This window comes from Colletotrichum siamense (assembly GCF_013390195.1).
Source record: "Colletotrichum siamense strain Cg363 chromosome Unknown KSG_Cg363_contig04, whole genome shotgun sequence".
NCBI classification, from domain to species: domain Eukaryota; kingdom Fungi; phylum Ascomycota; class Sordariomycetes; order Glomerellales; family Glomerellaceae; genus Colletotrichum; species Colletotrichum siamense.
Window position 1 is genome coordinate 1,453,626 of NW_023501017.1, and position 21,942 is coordinate 1,475,567.

Genomic DNA, 21,942 nt, shown 5'->3' on the forward strand with positions numbered 1-21,942 from the left:
AGGTCCATGAACACAGACCCTTGTCATACCTAGAGCCTGGGCAAGGCCTGATACCACCCATTCCCACCTCTTCTGGGCAAGACCGGATTGCCTCATCGGTCTCCATCTTGATGACAGTTTCGGCCCCACACCATGAATCCTCTCCTGCGCGACATCGAGGAGACTGTCGGTCCAACATGAAGATATTACTTCCTTACGACCAATAAGATGATACTACTTGTACGATAAGATAATGCCCGATGTCGGTCCTGCAGTGTTTCCAGCTCTCCGGTAGAGACACCCAGCCGATGGCATGCGCTCCTGCGACTCCACCAGGGTGGCAGCGGATTAATAATGCCTAGATTGACAGCGACTTATCGGCTCATCGTCGGTCTTCCAGATTCCTCGGATCGGTGGGCAGGCTGTTTGGACTAGGGATGCGGGGAAGTTGTCGAATGCTGGCGAGGAAAGCCCAAGTATATCACAGTCGCGGATGTCGCTCAACCAGGCTGCTTCGCAGTCCGAGTCGGCTTGTACGTCTTCGATGCATGAACCTTCAATCGATAATAATCGATCAAAATGGCCACCGCAACTGAAACTGTTACTCTTCCATACATACAGGCGCCGGAGACGTCGGCGTCCTTGGACTGGGCCGATCTAGTCGCCCTCGACCTTTCCAAATTCGACCGACCCGGGGGTAAGCATGAGCTGGCAGCCGAGCTAGCGACTGCTATCGAGAAAATTGGTAAGCCTAGCCCCAGTTGCTCAGAAGCTTTCCATGGAGGGAGTGACTGACGAGGTGCGTGGTTCCAGGCTTCTTCTACGTCGTGAACCACGGCCTGAGCAGAGAAGACATCGACACACAATTCGCCCTTGCGTCATCCGTCCTCGGGCTCTCAGATGTGGAAAAGACACCCTACCGGGCGGCACTCGAAGCCGGCGACTACAACGGGTGGAAGCCCGCTGGGACGCGAGAGTTGATCCCGGGGGTGCGCGACAACTTTGAAATTTACAACATCCCCAAGTTCATCCCCGAGCACGCCGAGCGGCCGCACCCTGAAGTTGTGAAGGAGCACTGGGCGACCATCGAGAAGTTCTCGAGGCACGTGCATGACCACATCGTCAAGAAGCTGTTGGTCATCTTTGCCCTCGCACTGGGGTTGGATGATGAGGACTGGTTTGTGAAGAAGCATCGCTATGAGAAGAGCAGCGGGGACCATCTCAGGTACATGAAGTATTATGCGAGGAGCGAAGAGGAGAATGAGAAGCTTGACGGGGTATGGCTGAAAGGGTATGGCTTATGGTCCTCCGTCCAAGATGCACTCTCGAAGCTGACAACGTTTGCGATATCAGACACTCCGACATGGGCAGCTTGACCCTCCTCTTCCGCCAGCCCGTCGCCGCCCTCCAAGTCCTCACAAACGAAGGCACCTGGAAATGGGTGCGGCCCCAAACCGACGCCTTGACAGTCAACATCGCCGACGCACTACAATTCCTCACAAGTACCCATCCCCCGCGCCTCACACACACGCAAGCCGTCGCTTACTGACCCCTCCCCCAGACGGCTACCTCAAGTCCAGCATCCACCGCGTCGTCGCCCCGCCGCGGGACCAAGCACACATCAACCGCCTGGGCGTGATCTACATGGTGCGCATCGAGGACGACACGGAGCTCGTGCCGATCAGGGAGTCCCCTGTCCTGCAGCGGCGCGGCCTCGCGGACGGGGCCGTGCTGGGGGCCGACGGGAAGCCTGTCAAGGCCGGGGAATGGGTCCGGGAGCGGATCATCAAGAACCTGGGCAGCACGAGCTCGGCGGCCGGCGACAACGCGGTCAACGACCTCGAGGTCATCAAGGGCGTTAAGATGAGGTACTTTGACTGAACGTCGAAGGTATCTGGTCTGGCGGCCGAGGCTTCGCGGGGGCTGGCGTATGCTCAAAGAGGATGACGCTAGCGGGGACACGTGGACGGGGCTGTTGGGCCACAAGGCGGGAGCTACGCTGCCGTAACATGCATATACCAGTAGCAATTGAAAGGAATGGTAATCGCAAACCGCCGAGTGGTCCGACGCGCTCTGCTGAGAGGGAAATATCTTTGGACGGTTCCGGCCTTTGGGGGAGCTCTCCCTTGGGGGGAATGTGACCAATCCCGGGCTCCTTATTCTTGATTACGACCCGCTCGAGGCGACGGGCCAATCGAGTGCCGCGTTCCTGATGATCTTGGCGGGCTGGAACTGGTGTGTAGCGTAGATCCTCCCTGAAATCCCAAGGAAGCGAGACCTTTGATCTCAGCCACGCGTTTGAGGGTCAGCTGGTCGTGGCCTGTTTACGACGTGTCCAACGGCATGAATGTTGGGGTATAAAGATGAAGGGCCCCCAGTCCGTTTTCGTCGGACGTCAAGGAGGTTGACAGACATACCACTTGACAACTGAACGAAGACACTCCCAAGAACACACTGCATCCGTCGAATCAATACCCCAAGTAAAACCCAGCCCATCGAGACTGCCTCAACCGTTCATCTCCAACCTCCAAACACTCAGCCCCACACCAGCCACAATCATGTCCGGAATGCTGTTTACCGCCGGTAGCGAAGCGTACGGTGGCTGGCCGCACCGCCGCTCGATCATCGAGTTCAGCTCAGACTTCAAGGACGCTCTCCGAGCAGATATCCACGAAGCGGAGCCATCAGAACGCTGCGACGAGGCGACGCAGACGCCATCATCTCCACCGAGTTCATTCAAGTCCAGCTTCTTGGACTGGTTCTTCACATCAGACCCGCTCAAGCCAAGGAAATAAGGGATACTAGGGGCGGAATGAGGATATTTCTCTGGGAGTCTACAGTTTGTTTTTGACAGCTCGGAGGTTGATGCACTGGGGATCCGGCGGATGGGGCCGTGGTGCGGGGGTTCGGGAAGTCTATCTGCCGCTTGGCGTTCACCTTGTAATATTTTTGGGACACGATGAGATGGGATGGCTGTTGCCGGCGACGGCTCATGATTACGGACGGCGCTCTCTCGACTCTATCTACGTTTGACGATTATTCGCACGATGGGAATAAAATGATACCCTTTCAATCAAGTTGTCTTCCACTGTGACTGTTAGAGTGTCGTGGCACTAGTCATGCGGCCTTGTGTCTGCCTACGTCACTCAAGCCATCCCTTAATCCAGCGTCAGCGCTCTCTTCACCGAAGGGGAGAAACAAAGTCTCTTGAGGACTCACGAAGCCACGTCCTGGAATCCTTCTGACGCATCACACGAATCGTTCCCTAACATTCGCTGTGCAAGAGCCACAGACGTGACCCTGTTGGCCGCCGATCAGTAAGCCTACGCCATGCCGAACATCGAAGCGCCAGCTCAGCGAAAAGAAGCACCAGCAGGATGAAGGGCTGGGCATTCTTGTGTCTTCTCGTCGAATTCAAGGAGGACCCTGAGTGACGCACGTACCGGGCGGGTGGGCTCACTGGCGCAGGCTGTGCCCACGCTGCGCCCAACGTGTATGGCAGCGGACCTAGCCGGCCTACGTCATTGGCCGATCCCGACCGGCGATCGGGGGCCCCCAGCCCCGGCTAGGCCGCCCGCACCTGTCAGAGGCCACTGCAGTGTGAGATTCGCGGGACCCACAAGCACGGCTCTGCCTCCGGGATCCACCCTCCCGTCAGCTGCACTCTCAGCTCCCCCGTTTTGAGTTAATGTCAAACAGAATCTGGGTGGCAGTGGTGCAAGGCTGAATTTTTGAATGTAGGCTGAAGCGTTATCCTTCGGGTAACTGGTCGATAGGCCAATTTGTGCCATCATGCTACGTCTGCCATGATCCTTCCCCACGCTAGAAGGCTTCTAGAAGGCAGAATTGCCCGGGCGATCCTGCGTCTTGGTGAAGCTTGTCTCTAGCCGGTAAGGCAGTCACGTCAGAGCTACGACTGCCTAGCATATTCAAAGGATATTCTATTTAATGAAGGCAGTTGCACCTTACAACTTGTCATCACTTCTTACTCCATCAAAACAACAAACAACTGCCTGGTCACAACTTCGAACCATCACAATACTACTCCTACACACAAACAATCCACAATCACAAACCTGAACATCAATACTCCTTCACTTCTGAGATAACCAGCACTCAAGATGTGTCTCCCATTCTCCTCAAAGAAGCACACATACGAAAAGTCCGAGTACGCGCCCAGGCCAGCACCGGCGTGGAGCAGCAACTACGGCACCACAGGCCGAAACACCATTCATCGCAATGGCGGCCACAGACACCACTACACCAGTCCTGGCTTCGCATATGTCGGAGCGACGGGAGGTGACGGCGGCGGCGGAGGACATCATGGCTTCGGCGGTGGTGATGGCGGAGGTGGAGGATGCGGAGGTGGTGGTGGTGGTGGTGATGGAGGCGGCGGCGGCGGCGGCGGCGGTGGCTGCTAAAGGGTCCGATTGAAGACCTACGCGACATGACTGATGGAGTTCTCCGGGACGCCGTATTGATACCTGTTTTATGACCCATGATACCTGAGCCAGAAAACTGGCAATAGACTTTTATGATACTCCGCGCCCCTTGACTGGCTAATCACACGACTTGGCGTGCATACCTACCTAGTACACGTGATTTTGTTACAATTGGCCACTTCAATCTCACTTCTGCCTGATTTTCGACCCCTCATTTGCACTTTTCGAAGACTTTTACCTAGCTGAGCATTGGAGTTCGGTCTGCAACATCTGCCCGAGATGCCACTTTGCGGCACATGCGAGGGCTTTGACCTGGCCAGTCTCTTCGATCAGGACCGCGACGTCCATGACCTCGTCTTCCACAAGTCTCTCTCGAAGCTGAAGAGTAGTGAATCGACATGCGGCTTCTGCCGACTGCTCTGGACGACCCTAACAAAAGACCAAGCCGAAGACAGCGACCTCTTCTCCATACTCGAGAAAGATGATGACCATGAGTCCCCGGTCGTCCTTCGCGGTATCATCCCATACATCGATGATGACTACGAATCAGACAGTATTTACTGCTGTAAGGTCCGATGCGACCGTTTTCGACTATCAGGATATTTGACCTTTTACTCGGCAGACGAAAACGATGATTCTATAACGCATCTAGACAACATCATTCTCACCAGAAGGATCAGGCCAGCTGAGCAGCATCTTGACCTGCTGCGTGAATGGGCTCATGAATGCGATCAGCATCACTCAAGCTGTCGGGCCGATATTGGAAAGTTGCCAACACGGGTGATCGACGTTGGAGAAGATGGGAAACAAGAGCCTCGACTGGTGGTGACGAATGGGAAAATAGGCCGGTACATGACGCTGAGCCACTGCTGGGGCCTTCATCCCGTCATCCAGACAACGATTCTGACACTTGAGGATCACCTCAAGGCACTACCGCTATCGAAACTTCCCAATACTTTCAGAGACGCCGTTGTCGCGACCAGGGCTATGGGCATCCAGTATCTATGGATTGACTCGCTGTGTATCATCCAAGATTCCGAAGACGACTGGAATCGGGAAAGCGCCAATATGGGCTTTATTTACTCCTCCTCTTACCTCACCATCGCTGCATCAGGCTCAATTGACTCGAGAGGCGGTTGCTTCATACCTCGAGACACACCGAGCCATGTGGAGCTCACATGTTCGCAGCCTGACGGGAATCATCCTGTTCGAGTGATGGTCCGACCACGACCTGAAGACTTCCTACATCTCCCAAAGAGAACTTTACATAACCGGGCCTGGGTCTTCCAAGAAAAGGTGTTTTCTTCTCGCATGATCAACTTCGACGCCGATCAGCTACTCTGGCAATGTCGGGAACGCCGTGTCGCAGAAGACGGGATACCCCCCGGGTGGGACTTCTGTGATGGGATCTTCCAGGAGGTGCCGAATGATCTCAACCTGTCTTATCCGTATACTCTGGAGACAGGGGAGCGTTCCAGCTTCGATCGTGATTGGAATAGCATGGTATGTGGTTTCGTCAAACGACGCATTACAAAGTCCTCCGACCGGCTACCAGCCCTCTCTGTTCTTGCCAAGGTGATGGAAGAACGCACCGGGATCGAGTATGTGGCAGGGCTCTGGAAGAAAAATCTGGCCCATAGCCTACTTTGGTGTCGGGTTGGCCCTTGGTTAAGACGCTCACCGTATGGGTATTGCGCCCCAAGCTGGTCCTGGGCCTCCGTAGAGGGCGGAATTGCCAATGTTGTTGGCACCGAGTACGGTTACGCCTACGAGGCTACAGTAGACGATATCGAAACGATGATTACTCCACGCGGTCTTGATCCGCCGGGGATGGTAAAATCTGGTCATCTTGTGCTATCGGGCAAGATCAGAGCGTTCGACAAACGGCAGAACCCTCAGGACCCAGGATACTTTCACGTGGTTCAGGCGAATTCTCGTGCGAAAGACGCGGTGTCCGACTACCTATTGGAAAAAGGTGAAGTTGTCGGTAAAATCATCTTTGACGAGCCTTTCAAGGCCAATGACCAGCCTTTGTATTGCCTGCAGTTAGTACGTCGCAAGGAGAACCACAGCATGTGGTACGGGCTCATCTTGGAGTCTACCGGTCGGGAGAAGGAATTTAGACGCCTTGGCTGTTGTGTTACGGAGTACGTCCACAACCCAATGTGGTTCGAAGATGTACCCATGGAACGGATCAAGGTCATTTGAATATGAGGGTCTATCACTGTTTTCGTTTCATCGCTTCTGAGCCGGACAACCGGCACTAGGCTATTTGTACTCCTAACTCTTTTCTAGTTATCTGACATGTCCTGCACCAGCTGTAAGGGCGGCTAGATTACCAGGATCATATCGGTTAGATACCAAAGCCGTGTTCCCCTTGAGTGGGAAATACTTCACAAAGTTACTTCCCATGGACTATAAATACTTGGAGATTTGTCCTAGTGCCCCCAAGTGCAAGCCTGACTTTGGCCTGTGGCCATCTTCTTACCTGAAATAGAGTACAAAATGTACCACGATCTGAAGTAACTCAGCCCATACTAAAGCTAAGCCCATGTTTCTTCATCACCATACTCAACCCGCGCGGCCCATACGCACGAGGATCCGGGTCTGCCCACAGCATCTCCATCGCCTTCGCCGCCACCTTCACCCCGCCCGGCGCCCGCGTGTTGCAGTTCAGCCCCATCCTGAAGCCATCAGCAAGCTGCGGTCGCCTGCAAAACGAAGCCAGAATACACGCCGGCCAGAGCATCATCCTGCGAAACGGCGCGGCGCTTGAGTATACAGCCCACATCAATGGCAAAACCTTGTCTATGTGCAAATCGATTTCAGCGCAGAGGTCCTCGCGCTCATGCAAGTCTTCATGGAACGCAGAGTGAAGATATACGATCAGGGCGGTACGATAGATGGCGACTGCTGGGCCTTGTTGGTATCGCGGACTCGAGCCCTCGCCGGTGAGAACGTCAGAGAACGCATCCCAGCCTTCTAAGCGTTCTACGAGGTCCTGGCAGGCAGCATACGACGCTTCAGTTTTGGCGTTGTTGAGCTCCTCCAAGCGCCGTTTCTCGACGAGACTGGCTATCTCGGGTATCATCTCAAACAGCCCGTGTCCGAAGCCGAGCATAAAACCGCAGGACTTGTACTCGCCGAGGAAGCTCAAAGATTCTAGGAAGGGATCCAGTATAATGGGATGGTCTTCCATTGCGCCTCGCGGCGTAATTGCCAGTTTCAATGCCATGAATGAGTAGATCTCCAGCAGGAAGCCTCTGATGTGACCCAGCCTGTCAGAACTTGGATTTGGCCCTTTCTTTGTGAGGCTGAGGACATAATGGCGGCTGGCTTTGGTGTGATGGAACACTGAGCCGTTTATATCTCCTTGCGTATGCTAGAACACTTTAGCAAACGTGCTTTGATAAAGATCTCGGCCGTATAGCTTACCTCATAGACACAAAGCAGAAGAAGTATCAGCAACACATACTGGGCCTTCTCCTCCTTGCCGCTCCCAAAGTAAGGCATGACTTCATTGGCGAGAACCTTCTGCAGCCCGGACAAGACACGTGCATAGTGACCGCGGGTGGCCACCTCCACATGTCGGGCACTAGGATCAAGGGCAACCATGTGGGCCCCGCCGATGCCCAGGATGCAGTCCAGAATGAGCCCGTCCGACAGTGCCAAAGGAAGTACGTAGTTGATGAACGGGTTCCCATCGGCACTTGGGCCTCGCGCTAAGATATCCGCCGTGTTGGAAAGGTACTGTTCGTATAGCTGGCGGGAGGTGTCACTCAGATTTGACAAGATCCCAGGGGTAAGAGAAGGGCGCAAAAATAGGCCGTTGGCTGATCGGCCTTCTGAGACGACTGATTGAGCGAGGATCACTGCTTCAGAGTGGCCCATGCCAGGGATCTCCTTTGGCTGAGGGCTTGAATCATCTGATGAACTTGACAATTGCTCTTTCAAGTCGCTTCTAGTCCGGGATGTGTTCTGGTTGTCGTTATTCTCGTTGACAGGCCATGAGCACTCCCGCCCACTGCGGCTGCAAGACGTGCAGCTCGGCTTGACTTCATCACACTTTCTCCGCCGCGCGCGGCATGACAAACAGCCGTTTTTAGAGCGAGGCGTGTTGCGGCGATACTTCGTCGGGAACTTGGCGGTTCGGATTGGGAGGCTTTCCGCACCTCCCACGTCTGGGGAACGGTTCGTGCTAGGTGGGATCGACGCGACTGACATGGTTCTGACAGGGTGCATTGGCTGGAGTTGACGGAATAGGGTGGGGAAGCAAATCATTGAGGCTCCGGAAGACGTTGAAGTTTCTGCCTTTTGCGATCCGCCTTGAGCTTTGATCGGTGAGTCTTCGAGATATGTCAAGAAATATTGATCTTTTGAAGTTGCCTGCGAGATCTACATGCTGCGCAGCGTAGGGCGAAGGATCAGCTCAGCCATGCTTGGCGTCTGACCAAAGTCCCCCTGTATTCGAGTCGCTTTCTATGTACTGCGCCAGAGAGGCATCATTCGCTGGACGAATCTTCAAGCCATTTGCGCAACTTGTGTCGTAGAGCATCAAATCTTATGACACAGGCAATCTAGAGAAAGTCTTGTGAGTTCACCTTTTCACAAAACTCTCATACAGAGCCGGCGGACTTACGAAAATCGAAGACTCAGTTATCCTCAGTAAAAGTGACAGCACGCTAGCGGTATGAACACTAACGACTGCAGAAAGCTCTTATCTAAACGCTTATCTATCCATCATCTCAACCAGGAGGCCAATTGGGCGCAGTGTGGCTTGCAGTGAGCCGACGTCAGCGACGCCGGGCCGGTCGTACAGCCCTCAAGATGGCGGAAATAAGCATGCGGGTAAGCTGCATGTCGGCAAAATCAAGCTTCTCCAGAATGCCTAGCAAATGTGCGTTTCGATAAGAGCAAAGATAACAGCGTATATCACACAACTACGCCGTATCACTGCTGTCGGCAGAACAACAGCTGACCAGCTAAGGATTAGCTGGCTCTGGTATGTTGAGTTTTTACCATAAACGGAATCTAAAGTTGACGGTAATTTATGAATTTTAAAGCCAGTTCTGTCGTCACTTTCCATTTCTGGTCTCATTAATCGGGCGCATGCTGAGGCGAGAATGATTCAGACTTAGCCCTGCCCCAACTTGCCCGCGTCAGACGGGCTGGCGTGGGGCCCTGGGAGTTTGAACTGGTGATGCCTCGATTTCTATAAGAACTGAGCAAGAGGAAGTCTGGAAATTCTTTCTCTGTCCTTTGATTCCACATTACAATACGTACAACCTTCTCGCCATCAAACCTTGCCATGAGATTAACACTTACCAGCGGGGTTTTGAGCCTCATCAGTCTTTCACTTGGCGATACAACCCCCAGTCACGAATCTCAAAACGCTTTAGCTTTTGCGTACACGGTATGTCGCAGCTCCGTTCCTGAACCATGTCAACATGTAGAAGACTGACGTAGAACATATAGTACGGCTATTCTCTGTATGCCTACGGAAACGTCGCGAAGCCGATCCTCAGAGAAATCCCCCTGAAACCAAACGTCAACCTCCCCGACCCAGAGCCAAATGAGCCAGGCGGTGTGGGGGTTGTACGGCCAAATGCCGACACGATGTATTCAATCTTGTTTATTGACCTGTCTTCCGATGACATCGTGGTCAACATTCCAGAGATGCCACAGGATCGGTACTGGGTCTTTCCCATATGCACGCCGTGAGTAATTAAATGCCCCTCAATTACTTCTTCGGCACTCACATTTCCTTGAACTCAGGTACGGCGACAATTTGATCAACATTGGGAACCTTGGAGTCAGCAAGCCTGGAGAGTATCTCATTCAGTACGACCCGGACACTTACGGCCTCGAGACCGAGAACATCCCCGATGGCTTCGCCGGAGCCATCAAGTATCCCATGGTCTATGGGTTGGTTAACTCCAGAATTCTCACAGATCGTTCCGCAGAAGACGTCAAGATTGTCCAAAAGCTTCAGCTGGGCTTCAATGTTTCTCGCACTATCCCCAGACCTGGGCCGCCGATCGCTCCGCCACTGGATCTCACCATGTTCACCAGACCAGAGTACAACGACGGCAATACATCTACCTATTACGAAGCCGTCATGAAAGTCGCCGCCGCGCTCGCTCCGTCCAATCCGCCCTACGTTACCTCAGACAGGGATTGGGTTGCTGCGGAGCTGCGCAAGGCGGGTTTCAACAATGGGACATTCACTCAACCACGAGGATCCAACCTGACGGCGGCGGTCGAGCTTGCCAACAAGACTTCCCTCGCTTTCCTGGATAAGCCTGGTGTTTGCCAAGATGTTGGGAACGACTGGTTCATTGTATCTGAAGGGTACATTGGGAAGTTTGGCTCTCACTACGAAGCTCGGTACCAGATGGCAACCTCAGCATACTTGGCTCTCGACCCTTCAGAGAGCGTGTATCCCTTTTACGAAGGGGATCTTGTGGTCGAAGAGGGGAAGTCTATTTTGTTCACCTTCCCCGAGCCCCCGAGAATCAAGGATGGCGGGTTTTGGAGTCTCACGGTGTACGGTCCGGACCAAGATCTCGTTCCGAACGACATGGAAAAGTACATGGTTGGTGACAGAAGCAATCTGACATTTCCGGATGGAACTCCAGTTGCGAAGGGGGATCATAGAGAGTTTCAAGTACTGCTCCAGGCCTCTGATATTGAGCCTCCTGCAAACTGGACAGCTAAGTGAGTTGCTCATTGGATGTTCATTGAGCCACAAATTGCTAACGAAGGCATGCAGCTGGTTGCCAATTACACCAGGGGGGGCCACAATATCTGTCACCCGTGAGTTAAGGCCGTCTCCGCACAACTGGTGCGACATTTTGTTGCAAGCTTGCTGACATCCATCTCAGTCCGTTGGTACGGGGCAGAAGAATACATGGTCAACGGGTCTTACGTCCATCCTCAGATTTCAATCATCGATGCGATACGAAGTTGATCTGGCTCGCCACAGTTACGAGACCGCTTCACAGGCACTTTTTCAGATGAACGTTCATTAAGCTTTAGATTAGGTTCGTAAAAGAAAGAACCTTTTGAATTCGAACCCTTCGGGAGGGTTACCTATACATGCAACTTAATAAGCTACCAATGAGTCAAACCACCGTGAGAACAAGTCAATCTGGCTCTCCTTCGCGATAGGCAGTACCTGGAATCCCTCACCCAGCTCCATGACAGTTGCGTTAGCATCAGTTGCCGCAGCCCACTCCGCGAGCCCCTCCGCGTTAGGATTTCCGTTCTTGATGAAGGCAACCCAGTACGCGTTCATCGTCTCAGCAATCGCGTAATCCTCGCTTGTCCACGGAAGATCCATTCCGTACAGGTTGTTCATCGCGTAGTTGATCTCGCTCTCGTGGTACGCCCCCTGGGTCTGACCGGGCGGGGCATGGTCCCAGATGTAGTTGTAGACCGAAGAGGTGGCGTTCTTGGCCCACAGCTGGGACCAGAAGTAGGTGCCAACCTTTGACCGGTCGGTGAACTGCGCATTGTAGGCCGCGGAGGCTGTCGCGGAGTCGTTGGCGGGGTATGCTGCGAGGAACTCCTGTTGCCAGGTGCCGTAGGTCTCGTTAAGGTCGGAGAGATACGTCGCGAGGGTGATGTTGAGTCCGTACGAGGCGCCGCTCTCGTCTTTGGTGTTGCCCGTCATGATGGGGACGTCCTGTGCGATACCCTTCTCCAGGGTGTTGAGGTAGGTGTCGGGCATGGCGTAGTAATCGAGCGTTGCGGTGAAGTCAAATTCAGACGACAGGAACTCGGTGACCAGGTCGTCCATCGGCAACGCGCGCATGCAGGCTATGTCGGAGCAGTTCAAAGACGCCATGAACCTCGCTGCAGTGTCCATGTTCACATCCAAGGTGCGGTAGTTCTCCGCAAGACTCGTGGCCAAAGGATCGTGAGGGTCTCGAACACCGCTCTGGATGATGGCTCCGTGGATGGTGACATTGTGGAGAGGGCTGTTCAGGATATGGTATGTGGCTGCGGAGCCGGCAGATTGGCCCATGACTGTGATGTGATCCGGGTCACCACCGAAGTGGGCAATGTTCTCATGGATCCAAGTAAGAGCCGCGAACTGGTCGAGCATTCCCCAGTTCCCAGAGCTGTTGGACCCAGCACTCGCAAGCCTCTCCTCGTTGAGCTCAGGGGTAGCAAGCCACCCGAAGGAACCAGTGCGGTAGTTGTAGTTTACAAACACCACGCCCTTATCAGCCGTGCCGGCTCCGTCGAAAAGGGGGAACGCAGAGCTGGATCCGGCCGGGTAGCTCCACATCACGACCGGCAACTTGGCGTCCGACGAGTTCGCCGCGCTCCAGATGTTGAGGCTCAGGCAGTCCTCGCCGATGGAGTACTCGGTTTCGCCGGTGCCCAGTGCAGAGGGACAGGCGTTGCCAAAGTCTTTGGCGTCGAGGGTCGTGTTCCAGGGGGTCACGGGCTGAGGAGGCTTGAAGCGGTTTTCGCCGGCGGTGGTTGCTGCGAAGGGGATGCCTTTCCAGACGGTGATATCGGCCCAATTGGTGAGCGACATGTTGACCGGAGTGTTGTTGAAAGCCGGATAGCCCTGAACAGATCCATACTTTGTTTGGACAACAGTTGAGAAAGCCGCATTGGCCTCTGCGAGGAGTGTTGCGGCAGCGGCGAGCTTCCACATGATGCGAGGCGTTGTGTAAAGAAGAACGAATGTGGTAGTCGGTATGTCTGTGGAAGATAGTAGCCCAATTTCAAAAGCTATGCAGCTTTCCTTTGGTCTTTATATGAGCCCCTGAGCCGCCTCATGATGTAGACTGGTCAGTCCGTTTGGTTTACTAAACAATCGTCATTGGACAAGGGAGCAAAGAATAACTCGGCCACGCCGTACGTAAAACAAACGCAGATCGCCTGTTTTCTTCATATTGCTGAGCCTCGATGATGCGACTCAGATTACGCGGCGAGCGCTTTTCTAGAAGCCGTAGTTTGGTTCTCAGTACCGGGTCATGATCATCATCCCTTCTTAAGACCGTGAAAGCGAATCCGAAGTGGAATCCGAGGTGGGGCTGTTCCGAGCAACAGGGCCGTTAAGGCGTGACGAGGTGTACGGATGTCGGCAGTTATGGTCCACCTTAGATCAGCATTACAGAGCTAGTACGGATAGTATTTATATCATCGAAGTGCGAACCTTGAGAAGAGTTTGTCGTCTTGATAGAGTAGTCTTAGAGTTTCGGGAGGGAAAGACTTTGCGAAACCTTTTTTGCCCTCCGTGGAGACCATTCAGTGACACTGTTTCGCTGTGGAGCACAACACTTGGGCGGGATCGAGTTCGTCTCATTGCTCCTGACCAATCATGTTTTAATGGAATCCTCTTGTGTCATTCTCAGAAACGTTTCTTTCGAAATGAATATCACATTCATCTTCTCTACGAAATTTTTATCTTTGCTGCCGCACGCCTTTGGCACGCAGGTATTCATTGAAGCCGCTCCGCTGACCCCTGTCCCCTAAAGCACACCCAACGCTACCTGGTCTTCCAAAGCTTCCAAGCGGTAAATGAAACCACGCCAGACGCCGCAAACATACCGCTCCATATGCCCATCAGCTTGACAATGACCTCTTGGGCGGTCTTCTCAATTGCAGCCGCGTCATTCGCTCTCGGCAGCGGCTCATTAGGAACAGGCACGTTCAGAAACTTGCACAGAGGCTCCCACCCTTCTTTCAGATCCATGATGAGCAGCTTGTCAGCCGGCACCATCTGCTGCACCGAATGATTCCAGTTCGGAAGTATTGCTGGTGCAAAGGTCAGTATTCGCACGTACAAGTCTCTATGCCTTTGTGGGGGGGGTGCAGAGAAAGGTCTCACAGTGACAATGGTCCTGGCCATCTGTCGGGCCCTTGATTTTCATCGCCGAGTTGGTGAACTCATTCACCAGCGTCGGGAACCAGCGCCAGCCGGGAACCGGCCACATCACGTACGGCAGCCACCATATGGAGGCATTGCTTCCTACCAGCTGGATACTTTTCGCAAACTTTTCGTTGTCCCGTGTCGTCAATACCACCTTGGCGTCCGGGTACAGCTCCAGCAGGTCGGGAATAAAGTCGATCGGCGGCATGTCGGTGCACCCGACGTACCCCGCGAAAATGTCTTCTAGCAGCCTGTGGAGTCGCGCTTTATCGCCGGCGCGCTTGGCCTCGTACGCCTGCGCGAGCTTCTTGCAGTATGCTGATTTCGCACCATTAATTAGCACAATCTCTCACATCTCGACCCATCAACTAAATAGTGGAATGAGCAAACGTACCATCTTCGCGATGGAGAACTTGCGTGCCGCCATGCATCACGGGCCCGTCGAGGAGCTTCTCCAGCGCCAGCTGCAGAGAGACGGTTCCGGTCCGGGAGTACCCCGCGCCGATGACCTGGATCCTCCGGGACGGATCGGTGGGAACGGACGGCGCTCCGCCCATTTTTTCTTTCGGCGTCAGAGAAGAATATCGGCGGCGTGCTTCGGTCTAAAATCACGACATTTGCAACTCTGCCGGCGATTGCGTGATTTTTAAAGGCCGCCGATGTTCCGTTATCTGGCACCTCCTTCAAACGGACAGGGTGGAGCGGCGGGGGAGGATGGCGGCCATGTGCGGGATGGAGGAACTTCAGAATGGATAGGATGGATGAGTGCGCAAGCGAGGCGGGTCTGTTGGGGCGCAGATGCCCGGAAATGGCGGAATGCAGGCCTGTCTGCATGATATTGGTTGGATGTTACCTCGCGCTGCCCGTTTAGATTGTCTCTCTAAGCGATCATGTGCTCGGTTAAATATGGTTTGCTACCTTCTATTACCTAGTTGGGAAGATCATCGGGCGCTCGATGATCACGATGGCCTTTGAAAGAATAATCCGGATTAGAAAGCTTCATATTTTACGATCTTGTCTTCCCTCTCAGTTGGTAGTAAGATGAAAGCAGCCAGTCTCTGACCGTCCTTTAAATGCGTCCTCCAGCTCCTTCGGTACCACCCAGTGCTTATCAAACTTCCGGCCCCCAAGGAGAAACCAACGCGGCCGATCGACGTGTTCCTCGTCAAACTTCTTCCGGCCGTTGAGCTGGCTTGCCCCACGATTTGCTTCCCCAGGCGCAAAGTAAGACATTTCCAGGGGTGCTCGGGTATTCGCCGCCGTTCCCCCAAAATGCACATCCATTCGCCGCAGCGATGGCATCTTGGCAACAGTTTCGGCGAAAGAGACAGCCAGGGGTGTGAAGGTGGCTGGGTCGGGGGTCAGTCGGAACCAGCGCCCGGGGAATTCGCCGGCCTGCTTGGCCCACTCAAAGTCCGGTTGGAAGTCTGAGGCGTCCGAATCATCTGAGTCGAATGTCGCTAGAGATGCGTCAGAGGTTGTCGCGTAGCCTCCGTCGTCCATCATGGCTTTTTCAGGGTTCCCGGTCAGTAAGTATCTTCCATCCGGGGTCGTAACAGCGCAGTCCACGTAGAGGTATTCCAGAGATGAGGACAGCATGTCTTCTGGATTCGGTCGCGAGCCCAAGGCGACTGGCGATAAAATCCACAGCGACTCTAGATGTAATCTCCGAAGCGTGGGAAGCTGGCAGAGTCGCCGCACACCGAGACTTAATCTGTCCTCCGGCTCGCCGTTGTCTAACAGATTGCCAGGTTCAAACGTCTCATCATGGGGATCCGCATCCTCCAGCTTGACTTTGAACTCAACAAGACTCGGAAACGCCGTGTTCAACAGTGCATTCCCAAGAGCGGACCGGATTTCCCGCCGGGCAGACATGAGACGGCGCGTCGGCAGCCTCAACCTCCACTCCATCTTCCTCGCCGACGTCAAGGCGCTCGAGATGGCCGAAATCACGTCGGGATGCAGATTGCGACCACCCGGGCCCCCGTCGAACTCAAAGTCCGAGACGCACGCGACCTGCGGCAGTCGCGATGATCCAGTCCCGGGCGGCGGTAGCACGCTCTCGTCGAACCGGATGTACCGAAAGTGATCGCGCACCTGCCATATTGGAGCGACTCGGTGATTGTGCGTATTAAACAGCTCCCCGTCCTCTTCCATCTCCTCCACTAGCCAGTCCGTCGGCGACGCGACGATCATCTTCAGCGTGATCCCCGGGCCATACCGGCGGCGCTCCCATTTCGCCAGCCGACCGAGGAATTTCGTGACAGCTTTCGTGAAATGAGTGTCGTTTTCCGCGGCTTCTTTTGAGCTCTGCAACTTCTTCAGACGCTTATTACTGATGGCTGGGAGGACGACGTGGAAGTTGATGTGCTGGACGTATGCGCGTTGCTGCGGGTCCAAAAAGGCCTGGTTGAATTGGCTGAGACCCTCGTTGGTGCTTGGCACCTGGACCCGGACCGAAGGGCCAAAGTCGTCGATTTCAAAGGCGTCAAACTCAGTTTCCATGATCATGGGAAGCATATGAGTGAAGATCGATGATGAGCGAGATTTGAGAGATGGGGTGAGCGAATGCCCAAACAGTCAAGGTGTGCCTGTGACCCGTGGCGATGGAGTGGGTAGTTGCGTGATGTTTGCTTCTGGCGCCACCAACCGGAGACGTCCGGACAAATCATGAAGCGAAATATACAGACATACTTAGATGATGTCTACAATTCTATGCACGAAAAAGGATGGAAACAAAGAATAGACGCATTTCCTAGGAGTTTTGCTGTCCTGATCGGGTAAGTACTGGACCATCACATTAAATTATCCAGACTTGTGTGTGACTCTTATAGGTGTCTTCGCATCTTTAACTAGCATCTCTTGAAGAAAATGAAATTCCGATAAAATCCGCACAAAGTTGCATGATGACAAGCACGTCACTTATATTCACTACTTTGGTTTAGTTGTGCCTAGCCTATGTCAGCATTAATACACCTTGGCCCGAAAACATTTCTCCGCGCAACAGCGGTGCCAGACCTCGCATGGTTCTAAGCACATTGGATTTGACCATTCGCACTCATTACGTTCCCTCAGTATGGACCTGTGGATTGATTCGCGCAAGCGAACAGACGAATAAGGCGCCGGTCATTCGCCTCCACGGATGGATCTCCCCGGTGAACCCTGCGCTAGCGCAGGGTTCGTTAAGTCAGATTGAACCTTCTCCAATGTGTTCATTTCGTATTGAGATTTGGCATTGCCTTCAAGAGTTTAGTTGCGGGTCGGGGCGCTGCATTGCAGCTCAGTTGATGGGGACTATCCGAAATCCGAGCCAGCAAGTCACATCGTCGGAATACTCGATGCTTGGGGTTGGCTCCACATTAGCACTTAGGCAACGAGCACTTGAACCACAGTTCCCAGCGACAACAAGGCTGGGCTGGAGCCAATTTCTTGTCATAGATCCACCAGTGAGGGGTTGTGGGCTTATTCCAACAGCGCCCGAGTTTACAACCTCTATTCAAGAACTCAGGAAATGTTGCGATTGGCTTTGCTCGGACTCAGTTAGGGTGGCAACACTCGGAACTTAGCATGGGGCTCCATATGCTTACCTAGGTAGGTTTGTGGAGTACGAGTGAGCTCAGATGTTGGCATATTAATGAAACTCTATGCAAAGTTCTTCTGCCAAATGCTACTATGTATACCGTAGCAGCGCGTAGCTTGCCAGTCTACAGCTAATGAATAGTGTTTTGTTCTTTTGCCAAGACTCATTTGGCTATACGACCACTTTAGTCTTTGCATTTGATCTCAGACTTAGTATAACTTGACAATCGATGCGCCTGAAGGCTGCATAGGCGGGTCAAAATGGCTCATGGCTAAAGCGTCTCGAGTCCGAGGCGACCATACGGGGTTTGTAGAGCAGTCGAAAGGCTTCATGATCGCCTCCTCCGTTTTCGTACCTGCCTATTCAGACTGACTGAAGATTGAGGCCAGTCGGTCAGCCAAGCTCGGCGGGCATAATGTGATGCATCAAAAATCGAACGGTATACAAGAAGAGGACATCAAAGCATGTATAAAAGGACGCTCATCGTCTCCCTCAGGTTCTTCCTCGTCTCTCCTCTATCATCCCACCACCACATTGATCCACCAACAAGATCCCAACACTCACCTCTCACCCTTCTCCAAAATGCACTTCCCTCAGATCCTCCTCGGCCTCGTCGCCAGCGTCTCCGCCATTGACATCTACCTCCACGTCGGCGGCGGCTGCGGCGGCAACGCCGTCCTGTGCACCAACGTCAACCCCAACACCTGCTGCAGCGGCTCCGGCGTCGACATCTTCCCCACCGTCGGCTTCCGCGGCATCCCGACCAACTGGAACCTCGAGTGCAGGGGCCACTCCGGCGGCAACTGCAACAACCTGAGAGAGGTCCAGCCCGCCCGCAACACCAACTTCATCTGCCTCTACTCCGGCGGCTTCTCCGGCGGCGGCTACGGCTTCGCTGCTCGCAAGCGTGCCGAGGACGACTCCTGCTCCACCGGCGGCTGCGCCAACCAGGTGAAGCCGGACACCTTGCTCCTGGAGGACGGTGGCAAGTATGATATTGCTGGCTTGGAGGGCGCTCCTCTCACTGAACTGGTACGTTACTCCTTGTCTCGGGATTTTGTGATGACGGCTAACTGACGTGCTTGTGTAGTAAGCACTTATCCACCCAAGATGAAACATGACCTCGAGTATATCTGTCGTCGCGACCTTTACTGACTGTTTACTTCTAGTCTCACGATCGCAGCAAGCGGCGCCAACACGACCGACATTCCGGAGCAGTTCAATGCCTATAAGATCGAGTAAAGACTCAAGATACCATAGGCCGAAGCATTTGGTTTTTGTCTTTGTTCAAAGTTGTAGCATTCATGCTCACGGAGAACACTATATCAAGGGCGAGAAACTTATGAGACGCTGTAACTGTGCTTCAGAACTTGGTTTCGGTCATTGAGTTGGGTTGGTGAATAACTAAGTTGCATTGTTGGAGGAGTTTAAGCGATGATTGAAATGAAATGTTCCAAGTAGTTTCAACAAACTCTCTGTCGACTCAAAGAAATTTCCCAGCCGTGATGTACGCTCATCGCTCCCGTTGCCAATGACTGTCTATCATCTACTCCGCCGGCTATGCCTATCTTACAGGAAATTATCTAACCCACCTTGATTCTCGAGTGAAAGGGCTTTGCTTCTACAGGACCTTCAAGTTGACGTAGCACTGCTTCGGCTTACGAGTCAACCCCTCAACGTCCTCGTAAGTCGACAGCTCCGTCGGACAAGGTAAGAATTCAAAGGTCCACACCAGAAGAGTAACCAAGAGCTTCAACTCCATGTATGCTAGTCTGCGGCCGAAACACCCCCGAAGACCGAGGCCGAATGGGATGGTAGGCCCAGCCGCCGAGTCGAAGACCTGCTCTCCGGTCTCCTTGTTGGTCACCAACCACCGCTCCGGCCAGAACTGGTTCATGCCATCCTCATTCCAGGATCGCATCCCACGCTCCTCCATGGCATTCTTGCACGACTCACTGCGGAGAGGGTTGGGAATATCGAATGCGGGCTCCGTAAAACTGGCGCCTTGATTGGCGACGAAGACGTTAGTACCCTTGGGGATCCGGTGGCCGAGTACAATGGTGTCCTCGCTAGCCTGACGTTCCTGAATGATAGTTGTGTGGGCTAAGCGTAGCATCTCCTCGACCAAGGCATCCAGGTATGGTACGCTGGTTTGTACAATCTCAGCATACGTAGGAGCGCGGCCTTCGGCTGCAGCAGCTTCGTGCTTGCTCCGGAGAATCTGGCGTAATCGACTTTGGGGTTCTGGGTTGTCCGAGAGGAATTTGACGCCCCAGCACAAGGTGGTGCTTGTGGTGTCATGTCCGGCGACGATGAAGCCAAGAGTCTAGCAGACACAACTCGTCAGATCGATCCAATTAAACAAGGCAGTCTTCTTACCTCGTCTTTCATTGTTTGACTCCAAAACACAGGATCTCGCCCCTCCTTTTTGGCAAATGTACCTTCCCTCTGTACCATGAGGTCAATGGCCGATTTGACGTAGTCATCATTGTCATCCGCGCCTTCATCCTTGTATCGATCGACCGCCTTCATGATCTGCTCTTTCAAGAACCTGTCGAGAATGGCTCTGTTGCGCTGCACGCTGGGTCTCCATCCGATAAACCACCAAGCAAGTTTGGGGAAACCGCTCGCGGCAACTGGGCCCACGTTCTCGACGGAATTCAGTGTTGCTTGAAACGACGGGTCGATAGGGGCGGAAAGGAACTCGACGGCGTTGTTGCTGCCGGCGTTGTTGGGTCCGTTGATTCTGTCCTGCTCAGCTGCCGCAACCTTTTCTATTTGCGGGATCAAGGCTCTCTGTTCGATCGCATCGCCAAAGCCAAAGTCGAAAACAGCATCTAGCGCGGCGTAGAAGATGTCCATGTCCGCTTGGAACGCGTGCCCCACCGCAGTCTGCGCCTTGATTTTCCAAAGGTCCAGAAGGCGCGTGGAACTCTTGTAGATATTAGGGGCCGCGACTCCGTGTAGGAACTTGGGCGTCATCAGATCCTGCAGGAGGCGCCGGTGAGCCTTCCACTCCGGTCCTGTTTTGATGTTGATGTGGAATTTTGGGGCCTCTCCGCCAAGAAGTGCAATACTGAAATCGGAACGCTCGAATTCTTTGCGGCGCATCAGGATGTCCTGGCCCTCATGGAAGTCGGCGACGAGGACCGAGGGCTGGTGGAAGGGCTCGATGAAGGCCTGGATGATAGGGCTCTTGTGGATGCGGGTCTGGTTGATGAGCCATCCGTAGACATTTGTGTTGGCTTCTTTTTGCAGACGGGGAATGTCTCCCAGCAAGTTTTTGGTAGCGTCGACATTGTATGGGATTCCAGGGATTGGCTTGGGGAGTAGATATTGGTACAGGGAGTAGAGAAAGAAGGAAAGCGCCGCAACGGCAGAGGCTACGACGTAGAACATGTCCGTGGGTGATTCTTTAGAAAATTGTGACATAGGTGGAAGGAGTGAAATACGATTAGCCTTGCTTTCAATTATTGATTTGATGGCGATCGAAAACAGCTTTGAAGATGAAGCCCATGGCTCCTGTTTTATCACCATGGCTTGTCACGGTGGAGCACAGTTTCGGGTCCGCGGAAACCCGTTGCGGATATCGCGGAGTGTAATGCGAACATTACAAGTGGTTGCAACATAGTAGGCGTCCGCGGATGACGACAACTCCTGCAACATAATCTGCGATTGAAATTTCAACATTTCTCCAAGATCTCTTGGCGGCTCAGTGCCGGATTATCGCGGAGAATAATTCAGCGGGCGGCCGGCGGCGACGGCTGTGTCCGGTGGGTAATTCCCGCCGCCACCCCTGACTTACGGAGCTTCGTCCGGCGCTTAGCCTGCCGGAAACGGCAAGGGTGCCGCCGATGCTTCCAGCGGACGCGGTCTGAACAAACTTCCGACGGAGCTGAGCAACAGCAGAAAATCTCCAGGCTGCCAACACCGTGCTCTTAACGTCAAGGCACAGTGGCGCGCCTGAACTATCAGATCAATCTTTCTATCGCGGGGTAATTGGGGCAGGCACTGACGGGAAGAATGGGTTTGAGTTAGACTTCCAG

General features: G+C 53.7%; 11 protein-coding genes across 11 annotated transcripts; 6 read left to right on the plus strand and 5 right to left on the minus strand.

Annotated features, from left to right (window-relative positions):
• Positions 1-558: 558 nt before the first annotated feature.
• On the plus strand, positions 559-1,860 carry CGCS363_v006326 (UPF0676 protein; the record flags this gene model as incomplete). Its single annotated transcript, XM_036638175.1, has 4 exons — positions 559-724; positions 793-1,270; positions 1,333-1,481; positions 1,541-1,860. The coding sequence occupies 4 exons, from the start codon at positions 559-561 to the stop codon at positions 1,858-1,860; spliced, it is 1,113 nt and encodes a 370-aa protein (XP_036495361.1).
• Positions 1,861-2,537: 677 nt separating this feature from the next.
• CGCS363_v006327 (uncharacterized protein) lies at positions 2,538-2,774 on the plus strand (the record flags this gene model as incomplete). The annotated part of the gene is made up of 1 exon (XM_036638176.1): positions 2,538-2,774. The coding sequence occupies one exon, from the start codon at positions 2,538-2,540 to the stop codon at positions 2,772-2,774; it is 237 nt and encodes a 78-aa protein (XP_036495360.1).
• A 1,326-nt stretch (positions 2,775-4,100) lies between these two features.
• CGCS363_v006328 (uncharacterized protein) lies at positions 4,101-4,400 on the plus strand (the record flags this gene model as incomplete). Its single annotated transcript, XM_036638177.1, has 1 exon — positions 4,101-4,400. The coding sequence occupies one exon, from the start codon at positions 4,101-4,103 to the stop codon at positions 4,398-4,400; it is 300 nt and encodes a 99-aa protein (XP_036495369.1).
• A 300-nt stretch (positions 4,401-4,700) lies between these two features.
• Positions 4,701-6,629, plus strand: CGCS363_v006329 (uncharacterized protein; the record flags this gene model as incomplete). Its single annotated transcript, XM_036638178.1, has 1 exon — positions 4,701-6,629. One exon carries the CDS (start codon positions 4,701-4,703, stop codon positions 6,627-6,629), a length of 1,929 nt encoding a protein of 642 aa, XP_036495368.1.
• A 319-nt stretch (positions 6,630-6,948) lies between these two features.
• Positions 6,949-8,312, minus strand: CGCS363_v006330 (uncharacterized protein; the record flags this gene model as incomplete). Its single annotated transcript, XM_036638179.1, has 2 exons — positions 6,949-7,803; positions 7,857-8,312. 2 exons carry the CDS (start codon positions 8,310-8,312, stop codon positions 6,949-6,951), a joined length of 1,311 nt encoding a protein of 436 aa, XP_036495544.1.
• A 1,417-nt stretch (positions 8,313-9,729) lies between these two features.
• CGCS363_v006331 (uncharacterized protein) lies at positions 9,730-11,391 on the plus strand (the record flags this gene model as incomplete). The annotated part of the gene is made up of 5 exons (XM_036638180.1): positions 9,730-9,834; positions 9,897-10,138; positions 10,197-11,138; positions 11,194-11,237; positions 11,306-11,391. The coding sequence occupies 5 exons, from the start codon at positions 9,730-9,732 to the stop codon at positions 11,389-11,391; spliced, it is 1,419 nt and encodes a 472-aa protein (XP_036495545.1).
• Positions 11,392-11,526: 135 nt separating this feature from the next.
• Positions 11,527-13,095, minus strand: fumD (Fumonisin B1 esterase; the record flags this gene model as incomplete). Its single annotated transcript, XM_036638181.1, has 1 exon — positions 11,527-13,095. One exon carries the CDS (start codon positions 13,093-13,095, stop codon positions 11,527-11,529), a length of 1,569 nt encoding a protein of 522 aa, XP_036495541.1.
• An 837-nt stretch (positions 13,096-13,932) lies between these two features.
• Positions 13,933-14,873, minus strand: CGCS363_v006333 (uncharacterized protein; the record flags this gene model as incomplete). Its single annotated transcript, XM_036638182.1, has 3 exons — positions 13,933-14,201; positions 14,275-14,634; positions 14,711-14,873. 3 exons carry the CDS (start codon positions 14,871-14,873, stop codon positions 13,933-13,935), a joined length of 792 nt encoding a protein of 263 aa, XP_036495542.1.
• A 469-nt stretch (positions 14,874-15,342) lies between these two features.
• Positions 15,343-16,827, minus strand: CGCS363_v006334 (uncharacterized protein; the record flags this gene model as incomplete). The annotated part of the gene is made up of 1 exon (XM_036638183.1): positions 15,343-16,827. One exon carries the CDS (start codon positions 16,825-16,827, stop codon positions 15,343-15,345), a length of 1,485 nt encoding a protein of 494 aa, XP_036495548.1.
• A 1,651-nt stretch (positions 16,828-18,478) lies between these two features.
• Positions 18,479-19,138, plus strand: CGCS363_v006335 (uncharacterized protein; the record flags this gene model as incomplete). Its single annotated transcript, XM_036638184.1, has 3 exons — positions 18,479-18,928; positions 19,007-19,023; positions 19,066-19,138. The coding sequence occupies 3 exons, from the start codon at positions 18,479-18,481 to the stop codon at positions 19,136-19,138; spliced, it is 540 nt and encodes a 179-aa protein (XP_036495549.1).
• Positions 19,139-19,517: 379 nt separating this feature from the next.
• On the minus strand, positions 19,518-21,328 carry CGCS363_v006336 (Cytochrome P450 monooxygenase TRI13; the record flags this gene model as incomplete). Its single annotated transcript, XM_036638185.1, has 2 exons — positions 19,518-20,222; positions 20,276-21,328. 2 exons carry the CDS (start codon positions 21,326-21,328, stop codon positions 19,518-19,520), a joined length of 1,758 nt encoding a protein of 585 aa, XP_036495546.1.
• Between the last annotated feature and the right edge of the window lie 614 nt (positions 21,329-21,942).